The following is a 21,476-nucleotide window of genomic DNA, read 5'->3' as shown; positions in this document are numbered from 1 at the left end:
AGCTATGAACCAAATGCCTGATAGAAGCAACTTAAGGAAGGAGAGATTTATTTGGCTCACAATCTCAGAGGTTTGAGTTCATGGTCACACCTTGGGCAGAACACCACAGCAGTGGAAGCATGTAGAAAGGAAGGCTGCTCACTTCATGGCAGGCAGGAAGCAGAAAGCAAAATCAGGGCTGCGAGCCAAGTACAAACCTCAAAGACACACCCCCAGTAGTCTACTTCCTCCAGGTAGGCCACCACCTCCGAAAATTTCTACCACCTGGAACTGAGCCTTCAACATATAAGTGTGTGAGGACATTTCATATTCAAACCATAAAATTGGGGTTTCAATTGCATTAGCCTAACAGAGTGGGCCCTGGACTCTAAGTCAACATATACCAATTTCTATTGGTTTTAGATATATAGGAAAGCTGTGCCCAACTCCGCTTCCTAAGCTAGTCCTTTATTTCCTATTGTCAAGTACAAACAACAATCCTCCCTCTTTTTCTTTCTGAGACATACCATGAGGGTGAATAAAATATAATCCTGCACCATATAATGACATTTCAGTCAGCAATGAACCACATATATGACAGTGATCCTGTAACAACAATGATAGCAAGCATAGTGGTGCATGCTTATAATCCCAGCACTCAGGAGGATCACAAGCTTAAGGCCAGTCTTCACTACATAGTGAAACTATGTCTCAGGAAAAAAGATTATACTGGAGCAGAAAAATTCTTATCACCAAGCATCCTAACATATGTTACATCCATAACACCGAGAAGCATAATGCATTAGTTTTAGCCTGTGGCAACACTGGTATAAACAGACCAACTGCACAGTCAATCACAGGAAGGTATGGCATATACAACCCTGTGCAGTGTATAGTATTTGATAATAAATGATTATGCTGCTGGCTTATGGGTATTCTATATTTTTTATTATTTTAGAATGTATTCTTGCCACTTTAAAAAAAAAAGTTTACTGCAAACAATTCATCATGTCATGCAGAAGCAACTTCATGCATCACATGTTGAGTGTGTCTCTAGACATGTAGATTTGTATATATTCTGTTATGTTCTCACAATGAAGTCACTCAACAACACATCTCTCAGAATGCATCCTTGCCATTAAGTCCTGCATAGCTCTACAACGAACTACACAGATGGAGAGAGAAAAGAGATGGGGGCCAGGCATGGTAGACATGCCTTTAATCCCAGTACTTGGTAGGCAGAGGCAAGTGGATCTCTGTGAGTTCGAGGCCAGCTTGGTCTATGTAGCGAGTTCCAGATCAGCTGGGGCCACAGGGAGACCTTGTCTCAAAGAGACCAAAAAAAAACAAAGGGGGGGGGACTCATGGGACAACAGGAGAGAAATGTCATGTGACCACGATGGCCTCCCACACTTCCTACCCTTCATCTCTGGAAGATTCCTCTGTATCTTTTCTGCAGATCTTTTTTATTATTATTTTAGCTACCTTAAGTGTGTTCTATCCTTTGAATTTAAAATACCCTACTGAGGGCTAAAGAGATGGCCCAGTAGTTAAGAGCCTGTCTGCTCTTGTAGAGGACCCAGGTTTAGTTCCCAGCACCCAGATGGTGGCTAACAACTGTCCTCAACTCCAGTTCCAGGGGATCCAATGCCCTCTTCTGACCTCCACAGACATTGCATGCACATGGTGTGCTTACATATATGCAGGCAAAGCACTTACACATGTAAAATAAAAATAAACAAATAACTCCCTACTAAAACTATTCTGTTTCAGAATTGGGTGTTACATTTATAAAAATGAACTCCAGGAGCTGGAAAGATGGCTCAGAAGTTAAGAGTGCTGGCTGCCCTTGCAGAGGACCTGGATTCAGTTCTCAGCACCCACATGGCAGCTAACAACCATCTGTAACTCCAGTTCCAGGGAATCTGACCCCATCTTCTGGCCTCTGCAGGCAACGCATACATGGGTGCACTTATATTCATGCAGGCAAAACACTCACACACTTAAAATAAAAATAAATATTTTTTAAAGTGAACTCTGAACAGCACTCTTACTATTTGATTGCAATTTATTGTTATCTTTGCCCATGGCTAATGGAATAGAAGTGGAGACCAAGGGATTTCCAAAGCTTGACATTTCCAAAAGGCATTTGTGATGCCACTGCATCCTCCACTCATCCCTGTGCCAGGAATGCAGGAAGGATGACAGGTGAGCTTTGCCAAAGCCCTGCTTCTGTCACCAAACCATACACCCCAACAGTTTCAAGAGCATGATATTCCCTGCTATTGACATTTACAGAAGCATCTGCCTGCCCTAGAACATCCGCATTAACATGACTATCTCCTGGCAAAAATTTAGTAAAACTAACAGTATCAAGTTTGTGAGCAGGGTTTGAGCCACAATTCTCTTTAAAGATGGGTGCTCCCTTCTACTGGGGTCTCAGCAGTCTTCGGTGTGCTGGAACAAAGGGGAAAACCACCACACGCTGAATTTGGGGAACACTGGGCATGTTTTCTATATTTCAATTTTAAACATGGTTTGAAAATCACCAGTCTATATGGAAACACTACCACGCATTGAACCAATCAGAAGATTCAGAGGGTAAGTCTGTTCTAGGGATAGGCTAGGGTGTCTGAAGTTCGGAGAGGGAAAATGGAGACTTCTCTGGGCATTCACTCCTGTCCTTGTCTCTGCTAAAACCAGCTCTGCCAGCTCTGGACTTAAAACCATATAGCACGAATGTCCGTTAGCCAAAGATGGACCACAAAAGGGTGGCATGGCCATCCTTATCTCACACTTCCCTCCTTTTGCCCAGCCTGTTACAGTTTAGATCTGAACTGTTGCCCTAAACATCCATGTACGGAAGGCTTGGTTCTGATGCAGCAGTGTTTAAAGGTAGGACCTTTGGGAGGTGATCAGATTATGAGGATTCTGGCCTTTTCAAATGATTAAACTATTGACAGCTACTTAGCTTATCAGGATATTGGGAGGCATGGAAACGTTAGAGGGCCTGCCTTAGTGGGAAGAAATCCCTTGAAGTATCTATACCTCTCTTTCTCTCTTTCTCTCTTTCTCTCTCCCTCCTCCTTTCCTTTTTTTGTCCTCCCTCATCCGCTCAAAGACACCCTTCCTAACATCCCCATCCTATCTCCCCTACCCAATGGCTCCATGTAGTACCCAGCCTCTGTGCCCTACTCACCGGCTGACAGCTGTCTTCACAAGGCTTCTGAGAGCACTGAGCCACCCGCAGGCCCAAGACAGAATCCTCCATGTCTGTGCAGGTGCATGCGTCACAGCCTTCCTCCCAGAACTGCCCCACAGGGTAGATGGTACCTTGGTGGACACAAACCTAGTAATGCAAGGTTAACAAGAATGAACCCATTTTGGTTCATTTTATGAAATCATTTATCCAGAGTGTAGAAGGTTCTCAGGAGGTAAGAAAACAGCCATACATAAGGCCAGGGTGGTTTCTGTCTATATCTCACCACAGTGAATCAGTCTTCTATCATAGTGAAACACAGTGGACCTCTCCTCCTACAGATTGTTATTTGTACCTTATAGAATGTGGTTTAGAGACTGTTCCAATATGTGCTAACAAGATCAGAAACAGGAACTTCATTTTACATTGCTCCCATAGCACTTAAGGCAATACCAGTTCTGTTTGAACATAGTAGTTGCTCATTATTGGATGGATGAAATGACAGCAATTAAGAAACCAACTATTAACTATTAGATAATCCAAGCAATTACAGTATTTCTTCAGCTAACCTACAAGTAAGCTCTTTAAAGTAACACCCAGGCACCAACTCAGAACCTAGCCATGATGAATACATAACAGAGTCACTGTCAATACCTCCTGAGTTCATGGAATTTCCATTGGGATGGAGATGAAATATTGGCTACCCACTCATCCACCTCATCCTGTAGCCTTTGGTTCAGAGATAAGTAATGGCTGAAGTTCAAATTCTCCATGAGGGGCAAGGGGTGGGCCTCATCCCATCTAGAGTTGAACAGTACCTACCTTGTCTGGGAGGCAGGTGGTAGTGGTGCAGCCACAATCATTGGTGGTGGCTGAGGGCAAGTACCCAAGTGGGCAGCTCGCTGTGGAATTGACACAGCTGCAAGCACACTCATATTCATCACAGCACTGGGTCTTCCGAAGGATCAGGGTCCGATGAGGGGGGCAGGAGGGTGGGGACAGGCTTTTGCACTCCTCCTTCCTGCAGACTGAAATGAGCACAGGTGACATTCATAGTCCTGCCACACTGATCACTGTTCTCAGCTGGGGCTCCCAAGTACTCAGCTGTGGCAGGGCTCTGGATAAACCTAGATCCAGGTATACAGTTGGAATTGCACATGAGCCAGGATATTTGGATAAACCAACAAAATGGTCAGTCTACAGAGACAATCATTAATGAAGAGAAATGTGGCTTGGAATTCTCATGGAGAAGGGGAGCTGATCAATCCCTGCACTGCACCCCAAGGCACATGTAGGAGAGGCAGGACCCTCCCAGCTATTGACTCTTAGAAATACCAAACACTGAACCCCTAAAACTAGAGAGGCCTGGGCATACCACAGCTGGTTGGCACTTGAAAATATTGGCAGCTTATATGATGCTATGTCCACCTTGGTAGCTAGAGCACCTTAACATTTTACACCTTCCAACAACATGCAAATGAAAGATTGCCAGCAATCCTGTCAGAGCCATGGAGTTAGTTTATTACTGCTAAAGCCCATCCTTGTATCCTGTGCCAACTTCCAACTGCCTTCAAACACCTTATGTACCCTCCACCCCCGAAGCCAGCACTGAGGAACCCACGCGAGATTCCAAAGTAGGCAGCCAAGAATACCACTGAAGATAGAATGAACCCGGGTAGCAGAATACAGAATCCCATGACTTACCACATCTAACTTTAGCCCACCTCTGTGCTTAGAGGTGGGCTAAAGGTAGATTACTTTTTCAGCCACTATTTCAGCATGGTGGCTCATGCCTCTAATCCCAGCAGAGGCAGGCAGATCTCTGTGAGAGCAAGGCCAGGCTGGTCTACTCAGTGAGTTCTAAGCCAGGGGCTACAAGGAGACCCTGTCTCAAAACAAACACACACACACACACACACACACACACACACACACACACACACAATTTCAAGATTGACTATATAAGCCTACAGAGGAAATACTCTATTAAAATTTTGAAATAAGATTCTAAGACAAAGGTAAACAAGGTAACATGCCCTCCCCTCTGTGGCGAAGAGGAAGAGGGGAGCTAGAGAACAAATAGTGATTGAGTTTGGAGTCGTAGTACCTGAACTCCAAGTGCTTAAAGAAGTGCCTGTAGCTACACCCCCACTACCACACCAACAGCCGCTGAAGCTCAGACTACCAGAGGACTCAATTCAGTATGAGCTTAACCCCTCTTTTCAAATGAACCCCGAACCTAGGTTTAGATAGCTCAAAAAAGAAATGATACAATCTTGGAATAGGTCCCAAGACAGAAGATGGCTTCCTGAGGCCAGGAGAGAGTGACACCACAGGGGCCTTACCGCAGGTGAAGGTGGGTCTGCATTCACCAGGGTTGGTCAGGGTTGGCTGGAGCCCTCCTTCACAGGACGGCACTGGAGGCAGGTGACAGCTGAGCAGGTCACACACTGAGGGAGGGCCAGGAAAGAGAGGTCCATGCATTGTTTGGTGAAATTACCCCCTCATTGCCTATGACTGGGACCTACATGCCCATTACTATGAATTCTACTGCCTTAGGTAGATGGTGGCAGCCAATAGAGACAGACATGGAAAGGCAAACAAAAGAGTTACCTTATAAGTGATTGATAGATGATAGATAGATGATAGATAGATGATAATAGATAGATAGATAGATAGATAGATAGATAGATAGATAGATGATAGACAACAGACAGTTGCTAAACTGAAACCATGTTGCCCTCAGACTGACAAATTTTATCATCTAAGACTTGTGGACTTCAGCTAAGACTGAACCCTCTAGACCTGTCCCCCTCTGTAAAAGTGGACACTCTATCTTACCAGGTTAGCCTAAGGATTTCTTGGGCTAATGAAAATGCAGTCTCTGGCACATTCAGGAGCTTTCCCACTTGTCTATAAAATGGGGGCCTTGACCTAAATGATCCTCTGGTTTTCTCTACTGCCAACATTCTGAGACCCATTTTACAAAATTGTTCTCAAACCAGATTGCCTTCCCCTCTAAGATTTTTGTTGATTTCTGATAAATTTCGCCCACATTGATCAACCTCCCCACATCCTTGCTTCCTGTCTAGCTCCTCGGACTCTCCCTTGCAGCCCTGCCTTACTGCCAGTTTGATGTCCCACTGTTTATGTCTTCCTTTGCACAATCAATTAATAAGCACATCTGACAGGACAGGGACGAGGGTGTCAGAGGTTTCCTGTCATGGAGCCCTCTGCTGGCTCTTGACCTTCTGAATCACACTGTCATTTATCCCCCCACGCACACAACCCCCAACAGCTTGCCAAAATCAAGGTGCCTGCATTGATTGACCTTCTTCACATCTAGGGTCCTCAAAAATCTTATAGGAAAAGTCTTACAGTGGTATGAGTTTTCCTTCAGTAAATCTCTGTAGCCCCGGTAATCACGCCACTGTTTTATTAATCTTTCATTTGAAACTACAGTACAATTTTTCAAAAATCCACTTTCTGGAGGGTTTTTCTTTTTATTCGGCCAGACCTTGCCCACCTCCTTCTGAACACCCTGTGACTAAGCGCATACCATCTAGGGGAACTGGGTTATGTGGGGTGCATACATACCACACTCATACTCTGGGCAGCAGTGGTCTGCATTCTGCTTGAGGCGAGCCATTTCACATGGGCCACACGTGGGCACTGGAGAAGAAGAATGGCCACAGAACTGAGAGAATAAACAATGGTCCAGCCTACAGAGGTTTTCAAAGTTCTCATTCACAGAAAACCAGCACATATCCTGTATGGGAGTCCCACAGGATTTAGACCATGGACTCAGGAAAGAATTCTAGACAGAATGGGCCTGCGCTGTCAGTCCTGCTAACACCTTCCAATTTAGCCTCCAGGGGTCTCTCAGTGAGTGTGATGCCACCAAGGTGGGGACAGGAGAGCAGGGGTAGGTCCAGTACAGGTGCAGAAAGGGATCTCCAAGCCCAATGAGGGGAAATGTGGTCTCGTTGAGAAAACCAGCTCCATGAGGCTGGGATTTGGATTTGTCTGCCATGTCCATGACAGGGTGACTGGAGGCCCACAGAGCTCTCTGTCCTCAGCAGCAGCAAACAGGGAAGACTCACTCACCTCTGGCTGTGGGACAGGGCTGTGATGTGCAGTTGACTTTCCTCCCACTGAGGCACATGCAGATCTGACAGGGCTGATGGTCTGGGACCCAGGTCTCCAGAAACTGAGGGGAGAATGAGGCTCATGAAAGTACAGGAGTTTATGGGTCAGAACTCCTAGGGTCCTGGGAGTCAACACTCTGGCCTATGGTTTAGTTTCCTCTTCGGAGGGCCAGTTCTTGACCCCTCAGCAAAGAGAGAGAAAGGCACAAGGTCCTTAAAAAGACCATCGCTTACTGCTTTGTAAACACGGGCAAATGACAGACTACAGATTTTAGAAAGTACTGGAACTGGGATGGGAGAACGGCTCAGTCAATAAGATGCTTGCAAAGCCAACATGAGTACTTGTGTTCGATCCCCAGAGCCCATGGTACCGCATGCTTGAAATCTTGGCAATGGGGAGGTAGAGACAAACAGATTCCTAGGGTTCACTAACCAGCTAGCCTAGGCTAATTGGTAAGCGCTGGCCAATGAGGTACATGGACTTCCTGGGGAGACACCTGAGGTTGTCCTCTGGCTTCCACCAGCACATACATACATGTACATATGCACAGATACACACATGCACACACACACACACACATAAATATACACGTACACAAAAAGAAGGAAAGTCCTGGAATTTTCCCTGTAGCCCTCTCTGATAGAGGTGCTGAACCACAGAAAGCAACAAAAAAGGTCTTGTCACATGCCTGGTCATTTCTTAGGCTAAAGAAGAGGGTAAGAGGTAGCTTAGAAAGTAATTTTCTCTCTGACTTAGACAGTGGGGGGAAGGGGGCTGGAGAGATGGCTCAACAGTTAAGAGCACTGGTCGCTCTTGCAGAGTACCTGGGTTTAGTTCCCAGCACCCACATGGTGGCTTACAACTGTCCTTAACTCCAGTTCCAGGATATCTGTTGCCCTCTTCTGGCCTCTGTGGGTATTGTATACATGTGGTGCACCTACATATATGCAGACAAAATACTCATACACATAAAATAAAAATAAATAAATCTAATTTTTTTTGAGATAGTGGGATGGGAAGAGCTAAAGGGAGGTCAGCAAGACCCTGCAGGCATCACAGTGTGCAGACCAGGAGTGACTCCAGAGGCTGGATTGAACCTTCTCTGGTTCATCAGATAAGAGTCTTCCCAGGGGACAGAGCAGATTTCCCACAGTTGCACACACCCAAACACAGGATGAGCTTCATTCCTTTGGACCTCAGTTTCCCTGCTTGTAAGATGAGCTCAGCCTGCCTCCCAGGTCTGCTGAGAAAGTGGTTATAACGCCTGATGTAGAGTGACAGCCTCCACAAATGGGATGCTAGGGGCCATTCAGCCTCTGAACTCAGCTGTAGGGTTTAACCTAAACTTACACTTAAGATTAAACTCAACTTTAACTGACGCATCCTCATCCAGGAGCTCTAAAAGGCCCCCATATTCGTTCCAGTTTTCTTTTTTCCTCCTTCTCACTCTAAATGTGAACCTCAGATAGAAAAACTAAAGAATAAAGAATTTTCCAGCTATTGGAGAGTGTGAAAATACACAACAGATACCCCAAATCAGGTGTCTTCTCTGAGTATTTCCACGTTCCCAGGAAGCTTTAGCCAAGCTGGGCACAGAATCAGTGGCCCCCGAAAAGACTGAGAATAAACCTCAATGAAGATGCCCTCCAAGGCTCCACAGGCCTGACGATGCAGCAATCCGGCCAGCAGAGGGCGCTGCTGCACAGGCCCAAACTGCCTGGAGGTTGGCCTGGCGTCCACCAGGTCCAGGCACAGAGCAAGGCGAAGGAAAACAGGTGCACCCGCTGGAGTTCAAGACCAAAAGGACAACCTGTAGAGAGAATGTGGGGACAGAAAACCAAAGTCTTCAAGCCAGTCAAGGGACACGAGCGTGTCAGCAAACATCACCCTCCAGGAGCTGGAAGAGTCTAATGGAAGATGAAAATGACACTTTCACCTTAAGCTGGAACCAGACTCCAGTGCTGCTGAGACTGAAGGAGAGGAAAGGAAGTGCGGGCCAGAGGCTCCTGGGTGAAGGACGCAGCTCTTGCTGCACTGAAGTGGGACTGTGTGCAGAGTGCTGGACCAGCAGAGGCTCCCAGGAGAGACAGATAGCCTATGTGCGACTCCAGCTCACATCTTCACAGTGCATTTTGTAAACTAAACAAGAGCTATGGAAACTGGTAAATATTTTCCCCTCTCCAAGGGTATAATAGATTTAAACTCTGGTTTATTTCCCTGAAGGAGGATTTTCTGAGTTTTCTTTTTCAGTCTAAAAGTGCATTTAATGGAAATGCTCTTCATGATTAGATTTTCATTCTTTCTCTGCTTTGAAAGTGAATGCTGAAAATGCAGGTGGCTGGATAAGACACTTGTTTTCTTCCATTTAAACTCTATTTTCTGAGTAACTAAAACCGGCTGTGTTCTCGTCGAAGGTTTTATTAATTCTACAGTACTTGATTTTTAAAACGTCAGACTGTTCTGTGTCCAAAATATTGCACTATTTGGACATATTCCTTAATGCAACTCAAACACCTATTCCAACCTGTTGTGTTGATGGTGAAGAAAACAGAAAGGGAAAAATGGAGAAAAAAATCAGAGAGGAAAAGGGGAAGAGAGGGCTGGACATACCAGGAATTAAAATAAAATTCGTGTTCTTCCTGCTTTGGAGACCTGCAAGTATCTGACACTCATGGAGTCAGAAACCCTTTGCAAAAAAGCTTATTTCTCATCACAGGAGGCCAAGAAAGAAGACAAGACCATTTCTGCCTTCAGAGAGGAAGCACTTCACCATTCACAGCATTTGGTGCTAACACTGTACACAAATGCACTGCATCATTCAAGCCCCGCAGGAGCCCAGGAGTGATGGGAATCAGGGAGAGAAATGTTAGGGTCTGCCAACTCATTTGGAGAATATTATGGTCCGAGCACTTACTTAATTTGACAATTTGAAATATGGAGGAAGAGATTGACAGAGATTCCCTCCCTGCTCACTTCCTGTAAAGTTAGAATAAAGATTCAATAGGATAAAGACCAACAGCTAACCCAGAGCAAATAACCCCATCTAAGCAACATCTTTATTAACAATGCTCATGCCCACATCAATGCCATTAGCTCCAAGATGAGCTAGCCATTCTCCTGAAGCCCGTGGCAGGGCTAGAACACTATGAGGTGACCTGGTGCTGCCAACAGCAATTCTGTCTTCATCATCTTAAGCCATCTGAGCCTCAGTCTTCTCATCCTCTCAACAGGACATGTGATAATAACCCACAGGGCTTTGAGGAGAATCAAAAATGATCTACTCCCTGGCTTACTGTGTCATGGGTAGAATAATGTAGCTATAGAGACTACTGTTTCCATCACCCTCTTTGGTTGGCTAGCTTTACCACAAGGCCACCTAGTTGGGATTAAATAAAGGGATAAGCCAGCCCATCTGGTGACTAAGAGATAAAGGTTATCCTTGATGAGGATGGGTATGTTGGGTCTTGAGGGCAGCCCACAATCACAGGACACATTCCCCTTTACTAGAAGCCAAATAGGCTCCTACCTCTACCATGCTTGGTTATCACCAGCAAGGGTGAAGAACAGGACTGCTGCACACATTCAATGTGCACAGGCTCACACTGCACCTAATTTTACAGATATATATAGTATCACCTTGGAAGAGAGATAGCTGCCATCATAGGCCACGATGGGAGAGTTTGGTAAATATTCTCTCAAAGTGCACTCATTAGCTCCTAGAAAGCTGAAAGAATTGGTGATTCAGTGATTTCCAAACACATCATCCCAAAAACTATAAAAGGATTTGGGGGGTTACACCAAGCTTCAAATTCTGAGTCCAACACCCAAATCTATCACTTACAAAATGGGCCCAAAAGAAGTTAACTAAGCTCTTAGTTCCTCAGAGGTTTTCTGTGGATATTTATAAGCAATGTGGGTTAAACCAATGTATTCTGATCGAACCTTAGTTCAAAGGATGTCACACAAACACACACACACACACACACACACACAGGCTCCATGGTCAAAAACCTTCTGAAACATTTGCAGTATACATTAGTACATTAAAAGCACTAAAGAATCCTGCAATAGGGCTGGAGAGCTGGCTCAGCAGTTAAAAGCACTGGATGCTCTTGCAGAGGACCCAGATTCAGTTCCCAGTATTAACATGGCAGCTAACAACCATCAATAACTCCAGTTCCAGGGATCTGATGCCCTCTTCTGGCCTCCATGGGCATTGCACACACATGGTGCACTTAGATAACACAGGCAAAACATACACATAAAGCAGCAATAAAGTTTTTTAAATTCTTTAAAGAATCCTGCAATGAAGAAAAGAACTGAACTATTTTGCTAGTGTTTGTTTAACTCACTTGGCCACAAGTAATTATAAATGCTCTGAAATAAAACGCATCATTAAGGAACACCGAGACAATGTACGAAGTATGCAATATATCTGAATAATGGTCGATATCACCTTATAATACATTATTTTCTCCTTCCCTCCTGGGTGCCTTCATCATTCTACATGCATGAATAAAAATAATATTAATGATGTAGTAACAACACTTTGGTGTTTGATCCCACAGCTAATCCATAGGAGACCCAGGATCTGAACCAAGTCTGTCTGAATCCAAAACTATTATACATCCTGCCTTCCTACCCTTCAAATGATCCGTTAAAAGTCAACCATGCTGCAGAAGTTGGAAGAGAAGCCACCCCAAGGGAGGGGAGAGATCAGACTCCTACCTGGTGTCGGACTCCATCCTCCCCAACACACTGAGTGCAGGCCTCCTTGGAGACACAGCTGCCTTCCAGCATGACCTGGTGTGGGGGGCAGAAGCAGCCTTCCGAGGGGTGGTCCCCACAGGAACTGGTATTGCCATCACAGTGCTGAGGGCAGCCATGCTCACAGTGGTTATATACCAAGGATGGTGGGCATGACATTGCTGCAAATAGAGAAGGTCATTCTCAGTGACCTACACCAGCCAGAGGCAAAAGAAGCACAGCCAATTTAAGGTGGTCAGTCATCTGACAAGCTTACTATAGCAGACATGACCAGTGTTCACCCATGCCCATTCTCTCCAGCTTCCACAGAAATAGAATTTTCAAACTAGGCATACAACCCCTTAGAACAAAGATTGCATTTCTGGTGCTGGAGAGATGGATCAGCAGTTAAGAGCACTGGCTGCTCTTGCAGAGTACCTGGGTTCTGTTCCCAGCACCCACATGGTAGCTTACAACTCTCTGAGACTCCAGTTCCAGGGGATCTGACACCCTCTTCTGGCCTCCACAGGCATTGCATCCAGGGGGTGCACTTACATACATGCAGACAAATACTCGTACACGTAAAAATAAATAAATCAAAAAAGACTACATTTCCAAATTTCCTTTGCAATTAAGTGTGGTCATATGACTAACTTCTGACCAACTGACTATAAGAGGAGTGCAGTATCCTACAGTAGGCTCCAGGAATCTTTTTAAAAGGACAGCTGTGCATACAATTTGTCCTTTTTTCCTCCTTCTGATTCTGCTGGTTGGATCTTAACCATGGAGAAGATCACACTCAAGCAAAGCCCAGCATTGACAGTGTCACCACCACCCTCTGATCATCTTACCACAGGCAATCAGATATCTCAGCTTGCAGCCAAATCTAATCCAACTATGTGAAAGCTTTCTGGTCCTTTCTTTGGAATATATATGTATCTGATGCTTTAAGATCCTCTTAAGTAAGCAATCCACAGTGATGAGGAAAGGCCTTGGGAAGGGATCTCTGAGGCGACTCCCTTCTCACATTAAGACCCTGCTTGGCAAACTCTCTCACATTTTCCTGCTCATACAACTGGTGATGGTCTCCAAAGATCTGGAGCACAGAGCTCTTCTCTGTATGCACATACACAAATCAAGAAGGCAGATCAAGAGGAGGCGGTACCATCCACATGGACCTCAAACCTCTAAACAACATGAGGGGACGGGGTAGCCCAGCTCTTTCACTCTACTAGGCAAAAACTGAGATGCAGGAAGACTAAGAGAACGGTCAGTCACCAGCTGAGCTGATCTGGATGCCCAAGTCCTCCAGCCCCACGTCAAAGATGTAGACCCTATGATAACGAACTCTCAAGACTCCAACACACTCCAAAAGTCATTGATTCAACATAGACAGGGTGTTCAGGTTCAGTGTCTTTTACTCCAGCACTCTGTGAGGGCAGGAGCCATGTTTGAACCACTCTGGTATTCTGCACATTTCAAATGATAAATGGAAGGTCCTACTTAAGAAGGCTGGTATTGGGGGCTGGAGAGATGGCTCAGCGGTTAAGAGCACTGACTGCTCTTGCAGAGGACCCAGTTTCAATTCCCAGCACCCACATGGCAGCTACGAACCATCCTTGACTCCAGTTCCAGGGGAATCAGAAGCCCTCTTCTGACCTCCGTGGCACTGCACGACATGGGTGCACTCACTTAACATGCAAGCAATACACTCATACACATAAAATTAAAATAATAAATAAAGTATAAAAAAAGAAGGCTGGTGTTGATGGAAGGAGCTCTATATTAGCAATTCTATCTGTAAATGAGAGGTTTCTTGGGAACCAAATGGCAAACTGCCACTCTCCCAAATCCTGCTAAATGGGGGTTTTCCAGCTTGAAGGAATTTCAAATTCTATGTGACTGGTTATATAATACTTAGCTCATGCCTACCTGTGTCTAATACACTCAATTCACAACTGTTTGAGTTACAGAAATACTAATGCTTTGATTTATATAGGCAGTCTTCAGTCAAATGGCTTATATAAGTACCATCTTATTGATCCTAACTAGAAATCTAGGTAATAGGAAATATAGGGATTTTGATCTTCATAAAGCAGATAAGAATCTGAAGCCCAAAGAGGAGCCCACAAGGTCTCCAAGGTTTTAGGGACACATATGAGGACTTACCACAGAAATCTGGTGTCCTCCAATTGACACAGACCCCGTTGGTCCGACAGAGATGGGCATAAGAGGCAATCACCTCACACACTCGCTCCTGGTGGCAACCATCTTGCTGGCAGATGGCATGAAATGTGGTGGGGGCAAGGACCTTGTGGCACTCAGCGAACACTGACGAGAGGAGGACCTGGCAGTGGGAGCTGTCAGAGACAGGACACTGTTCCTCAGGAACAGGCTGGCACGTGTCCCCTGGTTGCTGCATGGTCCATTCCTGGATGAGTGTTTTCCAGTCTGTGGTGATTGTGCCATCCCGCAGCATGAAGTCATTGGCCCCATTCTCATCACAGATCCCTAGGGAAACAAGAAAAGTCAAGGGCACCACAGACTTGGCCCTTCTCCACCCCGAGCATGGTCTGACCCTCACTACTAGGTGCTTGAAATTGGATCCAGTAATGTAAATTCCAAGCACCTTGGGACACAGCAAGGTTTATAACACAGAAGAGGAGCATGGGGAATGCGTTCTTACCACAGAGGCCATACATCTTTGAAGCAAAGGTCTTGGGGCTCAGCTGCAGTTGGAACTCGTTGTTTTGTGGGGTGAATGTGAGGATGTGGCCAAGATCTTTGAACCTGACTTCATGCATGATAGCACCATAGATGCTGACTTCCATGTTTCCACCCATGTAAGGGGTAGGGACCAGCCTTCCATTCACTGACACCTGCCCAAAGAAGGAAATGTCCATCAGTAGTTCTGGCTCATAAGAAGCCCTAGAACTTCAATCCCATCTTCTTTTTTTAAATATCTGTTTTGAATTTTTTTTTTTTTTTGGTCTTTTTGAGACAGGGTCTCCCTGCAGCCCCAGCTGTCCTGGAACTCACTATGTAGACCAGGCTGGCCTTGAACTCACAGAGATCCACCTGCCTCTGCCTCCCAAGTGCTGGGATTAAAGGCGTGCACCACCATGCCCGGCCAAATATTTGTGTTCTTTTTAATTATATGTATGCATGTGGGATGTGTGTAAGTGCAGGAGCCTGTGGAGGCCACAGGCATCAGATCCCCTTGGAGCTGGAGTTATAAGTGGTTGTTAACCATCTGATGTGGGTGCTGGGGACTGAACTCCAGTCCTCTGCAAGAGCAGTGTGATCTCTTTAATGGCTGAGCCATTCATCTTCTCACTCAAGCTACCAAGAGTGCCTGTCCATTATTTACACTCAATTACAGGGGTGCCCACAAAGCCTGGAGTTTGTCAATAGCTTTTCCAAAACAAAGGGGCATTGTGGAGTTTGACAGCACAGACTGTAACAAGACAGTAGAGGCTCCATGTACCTGAGCCTAAAAACCCAGGGTTCTAGGGAACTTGGTCTGTATGCCTCAGAAGGGAAGGGTGACTCCTTCACCATAGACTAGGAAAGTGGCCAGTGTGCCAGCTGACTGGGAAGGGTCTCCAGGGGCATCTAATGGAATGACTTTAAAGCTTTGCATGAGCATGTGTGTTGTCCTTTTGAAGTCCCACCATGTAGCATATCAAACATTAAAGTGTACTCACATGCTGAAATGAATGTAAATTTTGATGTAAAAGTTTTGGAAGGCTTTTTATCACTTTGATTTTAAGATTTCTTTGGCTGTGCATTCCTCATTTAATATATAACAAGCTACGATTTCTCAGCAATTATTGTTCGTATTCAGGAATTCTCACCAAGTGAGAAAAATCTAGTCTACAAGTCGCTTCCATGCAATGAAATATTTATGATTTCTAAATGAACAGCTAAAGAAGTTGGCATAATACAACCTTTTGTAAGCATTTAATCAAACATTTATTTAGAGCAGTTTGGCAGTCTCCTTTCTAAATTTTGAAACCATACACTTTGTTCAGGCTCTAAATATTTTCAAAGGTCCTGATTTAGGCACTAAATATTTCCTTTTGGAAAGTCCCCAGGCCTTGGGTACTGGGCTCATAATGCCTAGTGAGCACATAGTCTGCGTGCCAACCCAGTTCTCTATCAGCGCCAGAAACTGGCACTAAATTCATAATTTAATGCTATCTAAAACTGATTTGCTCTTCCAAGTCTGGAACAACATGAAATCCCACTAAGACTAGAGAAATGGCAACCCACCCTCTGAAGAAGGCAGTACTGTGGCAAGCAAGTAGAAGGCAACTCCCCAGCAGCAGCAGCAGCAGCAGCAGCAGCAGCACCTAAAACCGGCTGCTACTAGCTCTGCGTGGCTTCCCAGAGGTCCTGCTGCTGCCTTGCCATGGATTCCACAGAAAACTCCTCTCACCTCCATGTCACTGTGCAGCTCAAGGGACAGTCCATCATGCTTAACTTCAATGGACTTCATGCAGGCCTGACTTGCCCCGGGGCTGCAGGCACCATTGTGGAGAATCACCTCCAGGTCCTGTTCCTTGTCTTGAAATAGGATATAGGAGCAGCTACCGGTCAGCTTGAAGTTCTGCCCATCAAAGGTGACAATGTGCCTGGTGGAGCTACCAGTGCATATACCTGAATTGAGGAGACCAGAGGACAGATCAACACTATCCAGATCCCCATGCATACCTACAGTAGGTAAAGAGACAGTGTAGCCAGCTGCATACACAGAGAAATGCAGCTCAGACCCACACAGGCCCTTCAAGCACCTCTGACTTCCCCCTTTTTACAGATTAGGAACCTGAGACAATGGAAGGGGGTGGAAAGGCTTAGGTAAGTAACACTTGGTCATGAAATATTTTCCTGGAGAAGGTTTAGAAGACTAAATGTTACATGAAAACATGGCAAATTATAAAACCATTACTTCCAAAAAATGTAAATGTGCAACATGAACCATCTAATCTATAGGGAAGCCTGGCGCAGGGAACAAAGCTAAGTTCCAGGAGTGTTATGACGTGCTAAAATCATGAGGAGTTAAGCAAGTTATGAGCTCATGATCTCACTGGGAAGAAAATCCACCTAAAGACACATGCGTCTCTTCAGCTGCCAGGTGGCTAACAGGACCAGTGGCCACAGCAACTTATCCCTTAAGAGTTTATACAAAAGAAATATTTCCAGAGCCAAAATAAATGGTCGGGTCTCAGAGTTCCTTTGTTGGACCTCCATTCACTCATATAATCGGCAAATTCTCCAGGTTCCTTATTAAAACACCATCTGTGAATGCTAATAGTTTCATATATGCATAAGATGAGTCAGTAAAAATCCCCACTTTGAAGAAACCAGTGCCATCAGTTATTTGAAATTGAATCTTGGACCTGAATGAAGTTCCAGACAAATAATGGCTCATCCTCAGTGGTATGTGAATAAAAACCAAGAAGTGAGAGGCAGGCTGAGTGGAACCCCACTAATGCCACTAACTCACAGCCAGGCCAGGGACACCTCCACTGCATGGGTGACTGGAAGCACAGCATGCCACTGCACTGATTCTCAGAGCTGAGTAGTCCCCACAGAAGTCCTTCTGCTCAAACTCCCCTAAGTCCTTCCTTGAGCATTTAGTAATTTCCAAGTAGCAGGACTGAATGCCACTGTCCTACTGGCTAAGTGGAGCTAAGCCAGTAGGACAGTGGCATCCAACCATGTCACGAGTGTGCCCTGCAATGCTTTGCATAAATGTCTCCTAAAGGTTTGGCTACCAGCTTGTGTAAGTATTATTGGGAAGTGGAAGAGCCTTTAAGAGGTGGGCTTAATAGATGTGTGCTGGATGGCTTTAGTTGTCAACTTGACACACCTGAGAAGAGAGAACCTCAATTGGGGAATTAGCGCTATGGGATTGGTTTTATGGACATGTCTGTGGGGCAGTTTGTTGACTGTTGAGTGGTGACCAGTGTCATCCCTGGCAGGTGTCCTGTATTGTGTAAGACTGCAGGCTGAGCATGGCCCAGAGGAGCAAGCCAGTAAGCAGTGTACCTCCATGGTCTGTGCTCCAGGTTCCTGCCCTTGCGTTCCTGCCCTGGCGTCCCTTCATGAGGAACTGTGCTTGTGAGCCAAATAAACCCTTTCCCCCTCAAGTTGTTTTGTCAGTGTTTTTATCACAGCAGCAGAAAGCAATTAAGACAAGAAGGAAGTCAGATCATCCAGGGTGCACCCTTAAAGGGGATATAGAACAGCAGCCCTTCCTCTCTCCTGGCCACCCCAAGGATCTGTCACATGCTCCTACCATAATGTGCTACCTCATCACAGTCCCAAAATCAATGGAGTCAACTGATCATGGACTAAAACCTCCAAATTTGTGAGCCAAAATAAACCTTTTTCTCTTTTTGTTTGTCTTATCAAGTATTTTGTCATAGCACTGGAAAGCTGAATAATACAATCCCTAATACTTCAACTGTTAATAGTGTCTGGTTGAGAAGACAGCCTCAATTACCATGAGAATGTAATAAATCATGAGGCAAAGAAATGGTTTTAGTTCACACTCAGCAAGTTAACCAGAATGACTCTGTCCACCATCGCATCAACTGTGTGAAGTGATCCTTTAAAGCCAGAGAAGCTCAGAATTGAAGTGTGATTTGTCACTTGCTTAGACTGAGACTTGGATATATTTTTCAACTTCTGTGACCTTCACCTAGCTCTTCTGCATAATAGGATTGCAATCACTGCCTTTTAGGATTATTGTGAGAGTTGGTTGCAGTCTAGACTAAATGCCAGCCTAACCATGCAAGAGGTGAGCTCTCATGTTTGATAAATAAACCTGAAAATTTTATGAATAAGCTAATTTCAAAATTTAATAGTTTTTAGTCATAAAACTTCTCTGTTGCAGGTATATTAGAATTTGAGTTTTGGGGGCTGGAGAGATGGCTCAGTGGATAAGAGCACTAGCTGCTCTTGCAGAGGACTGTGGTTTGGCCCCCAGCACCCACAGAGCACCTTATAACCATCTGTAACTCTAGTTCCATGGGATCCAATGCCCTCTTCTGGCCTCCTTGGGCACTGCACAACATGGGTGTACTTACACACATGCAGGCAATATGCTCATACACATAAAATAAAAGTAATAAATAAAAGAATTTGAGTTGGCTCCATTTTCAGAATACTAGTGTTTATCTCTCAACAAACCATCACTCTGTACCCCATCTCCCAGTTTTAATGAGTCAGGCAGATTACCAAACCTCAATGTTCAAGACACAGGAAAAGATGAACCAAACCAGCTGAAAAATTAGGAGTTTTATGATAAAATGCTATCACAGAGCTACAAAATATTATCAAAAATATACCACTCATAAATGTATTCTAAAATCCCTATCTTCTCACCTCTCTCCTCTTCACATATTTCCACTCATTATCTTTCTACAGAGCAAGAAAAATGTCAGAAACAGAATACTATGCTAAAACTTAGGCTGAGTGTCAAAATATGATGGATACCAGCTACTGAAATAAACTGAAAATGTAAACATAGAAAGAGGCTTTAAGAGCTGGGGCTGTAGCTCAGTGGTGGCGTGCCTGCCTAGCACGTGGAAGGCCCTAGGTTGCATCTCCAGCACCAAAAGCAAGGGTGGGAAATGGAAAGGCGTTCGGCAATTGAGTGGTGACACATAAAAAGAAGCAAGCAGGGAAATTTGGGGCCTAGAAAGGCACTTTTAAAAGAGCTAAAACACCAGAAGACATAAAATTCTGCACAAATCACAAAGGAAATGACTTTTCCACACTGGAGAAAAAGAGAGTCATTGAATGGGAAACCTCATAAAACCCTGACCCACACAATGAAGAAAAAAAGTTTTATGAGTCCATAAGAAAAACTTTTAAAATCAGAAAGTGAGAATCAATTTCCTCACAAAATGGAAATTCTACCCCCCCCCAAAATGACACAGGAGAAAACAATAAGACAATATTTAACCTAATTTATACTCAAAAAATTTACAAAAATGAAGACTATCTTGAATAAGAATTTCAAAAACTAAGAAAAGAAATGGAGCCAGAGAGATGGCTCAGTGGGTAAAGATGCTTGCTGCCAAGCCTGACAACCTGAGTTCAGTCCCCAGGACCCCTTCCTTGGTGGAAGAAGAATATCAAGTCCAGCAGGTTACCCTTGACTTCCACATGTGCAGTATAATACTCGTATGTACATATGTGCACATACACACACTAAAATAAATATTTTTAAAAATGGACAAAACTGGAATAAATTATAATAGCATAGATTGTACTCATGAGGGAAAAAATGAGAGAAAAGGCTAAAATGAGGTCAGAAATGAAGAACCCATTATAATGACCCAAGGGAGAACAGACCGATATGAGAACATAAAGGAAAGCATTGACGTACACAAGGGGTCACCCCAGAAAACAAAGGTAAGGTAAAGAAGCAAGAAGTTAGAAAGAAAGTAAAGAAAACGTGAAATGTTGCGGGTGAGATGTGGAATCCTTGAACAGGAATTAGAAAAGACCACGTGAAGACTAGACATGACTCATGAGAAGATTCTGAAAACCAACAGAGAACCAAATCTGTATATTGAAAGCGTGTGACAAACGTCTGGAAAAATGAACCCAGAGCTGTTGTTTCCTACAATAAAGCTGTTCAACTTCAAAGATAAAGAAGATTCCCCAGACATCCAGGTAAAAATATCAAGTAGTTCGTAGGAGAATTAGATTAGTACCCAAATTCCAAAGCAGTGTGCAAAGCCAAGCAACAATGGAGCAGCATTTTCCAGAAATAGTGAGGTAATCAAGAATTTTACAGGCAGCTGAGGCACTCCATTAGCGCCCAAGCTACAGGAAAGCAGCTTTGGGTGTGGGAGAACAATGGGACTCTGGACCCACGAGCCCTTCTTGAGAAAACTTCTAGTAGACAAGATTCCTCTGATCCAGAGCTGACTAGAAAATGCTATTGAAACAGCTAAAGTGAGTTGTTTTATTTTTATTTTTTACTTTTTTTTTTAACTTTATGTGCGTATGCTGCCTACATGTATGTAACTGCACCCAGGCATGCAATGCCCAGAGTGGCCAGGAGAGGGCATTGGCTCCTCTAGAACTGGAGTTATGAATGGTTGTTAACTGCTATGTGGGTACTGGGAACTGAACCCAGGTCCTCTGCAAGAGCAGCCAGTGCTCTTAACCGCTGAGCCATCTCTCCAGCCCCCAAAGTAAGCATTTTTATTTAGATAATCACAGATCTAAAGCTGAAAGAAAAGAATAGTGGAAGACTAATATACAAATATGTGTACTGTGGCCAAGTAGAAGTCATGTACTTGGAAAGTGGAGGGAAAGATAAAGAAAATAGAGTCACCCCAGTGCTGTGCAGGCAACAGAGAGGTCTAAGGCATTC

General features: G+C 44.5%; 1 protein-coding gene across 1 annotated transcript in view; it reads right to left on the bottom strand.

Annotated features, from left to right (window-relative positions):
• The window catches only part of Vwf (von Willebrand factor), a 140,443-nt gene that overhangs the window by 22,779 nt on the left and 96,188 nt on the right, over positions 1-21,476 (bottom strand). The window contains exons 35-43 of the mRNA XM_008825438.2: positions 16,515-16,735; positions 14,760-14,952; positions 14,243-14,584; positions 12,056-12,255; positions 7,286-7,388; positions 6,776-6,850; positions 5,524-5,628; positions 4,001-4,206; positions 3,179-3,328 (exon numbers count right to left, since the gene is read on the bottom strand). Of these exons, the coding sequence (XP_008823660.1) occupies positions 3,179-3,328; positions 4,001-4,206; positions 5,524-5,628; positions 6,776-6,850; positions 7,286-7,388; positions 12,056-12,255; positions 14,243-14,584; positions 14,760-14,952; positions 16,515-16,735 (1,595 nt within the window). The remainder of the gene's footprint in view (positions 1-3,178; positions 3,329-4,000; positions 4,207-5,523; positions 5,629-6,775; positions 6,851-7,285; positions 7,389-12,055; positions 12,256-14,242; positions 14,585-14,759; positions 14,953-16,514; positions 16,736-21,476) is intronic.

Source organism: Nannospalax galili, unplaced genomic scaffold (genome assembly GCF_000622305.1).
Source record: "Nannospalax galili isolate Female #2095 unplaced genomic scaffold, S.galili_v1.0 scaffold589, whole genome shotgun sequence".
Classification (NCBI taxonomy): Eukaryota; Metazoa; Chordata; class Mammalia; order Rodentia; family Spalacidae; genus Nannospalax; species Nannospalax galili.
This window is presented reverse-complemented; position numbering and strand designations above follow the sequence as displayed.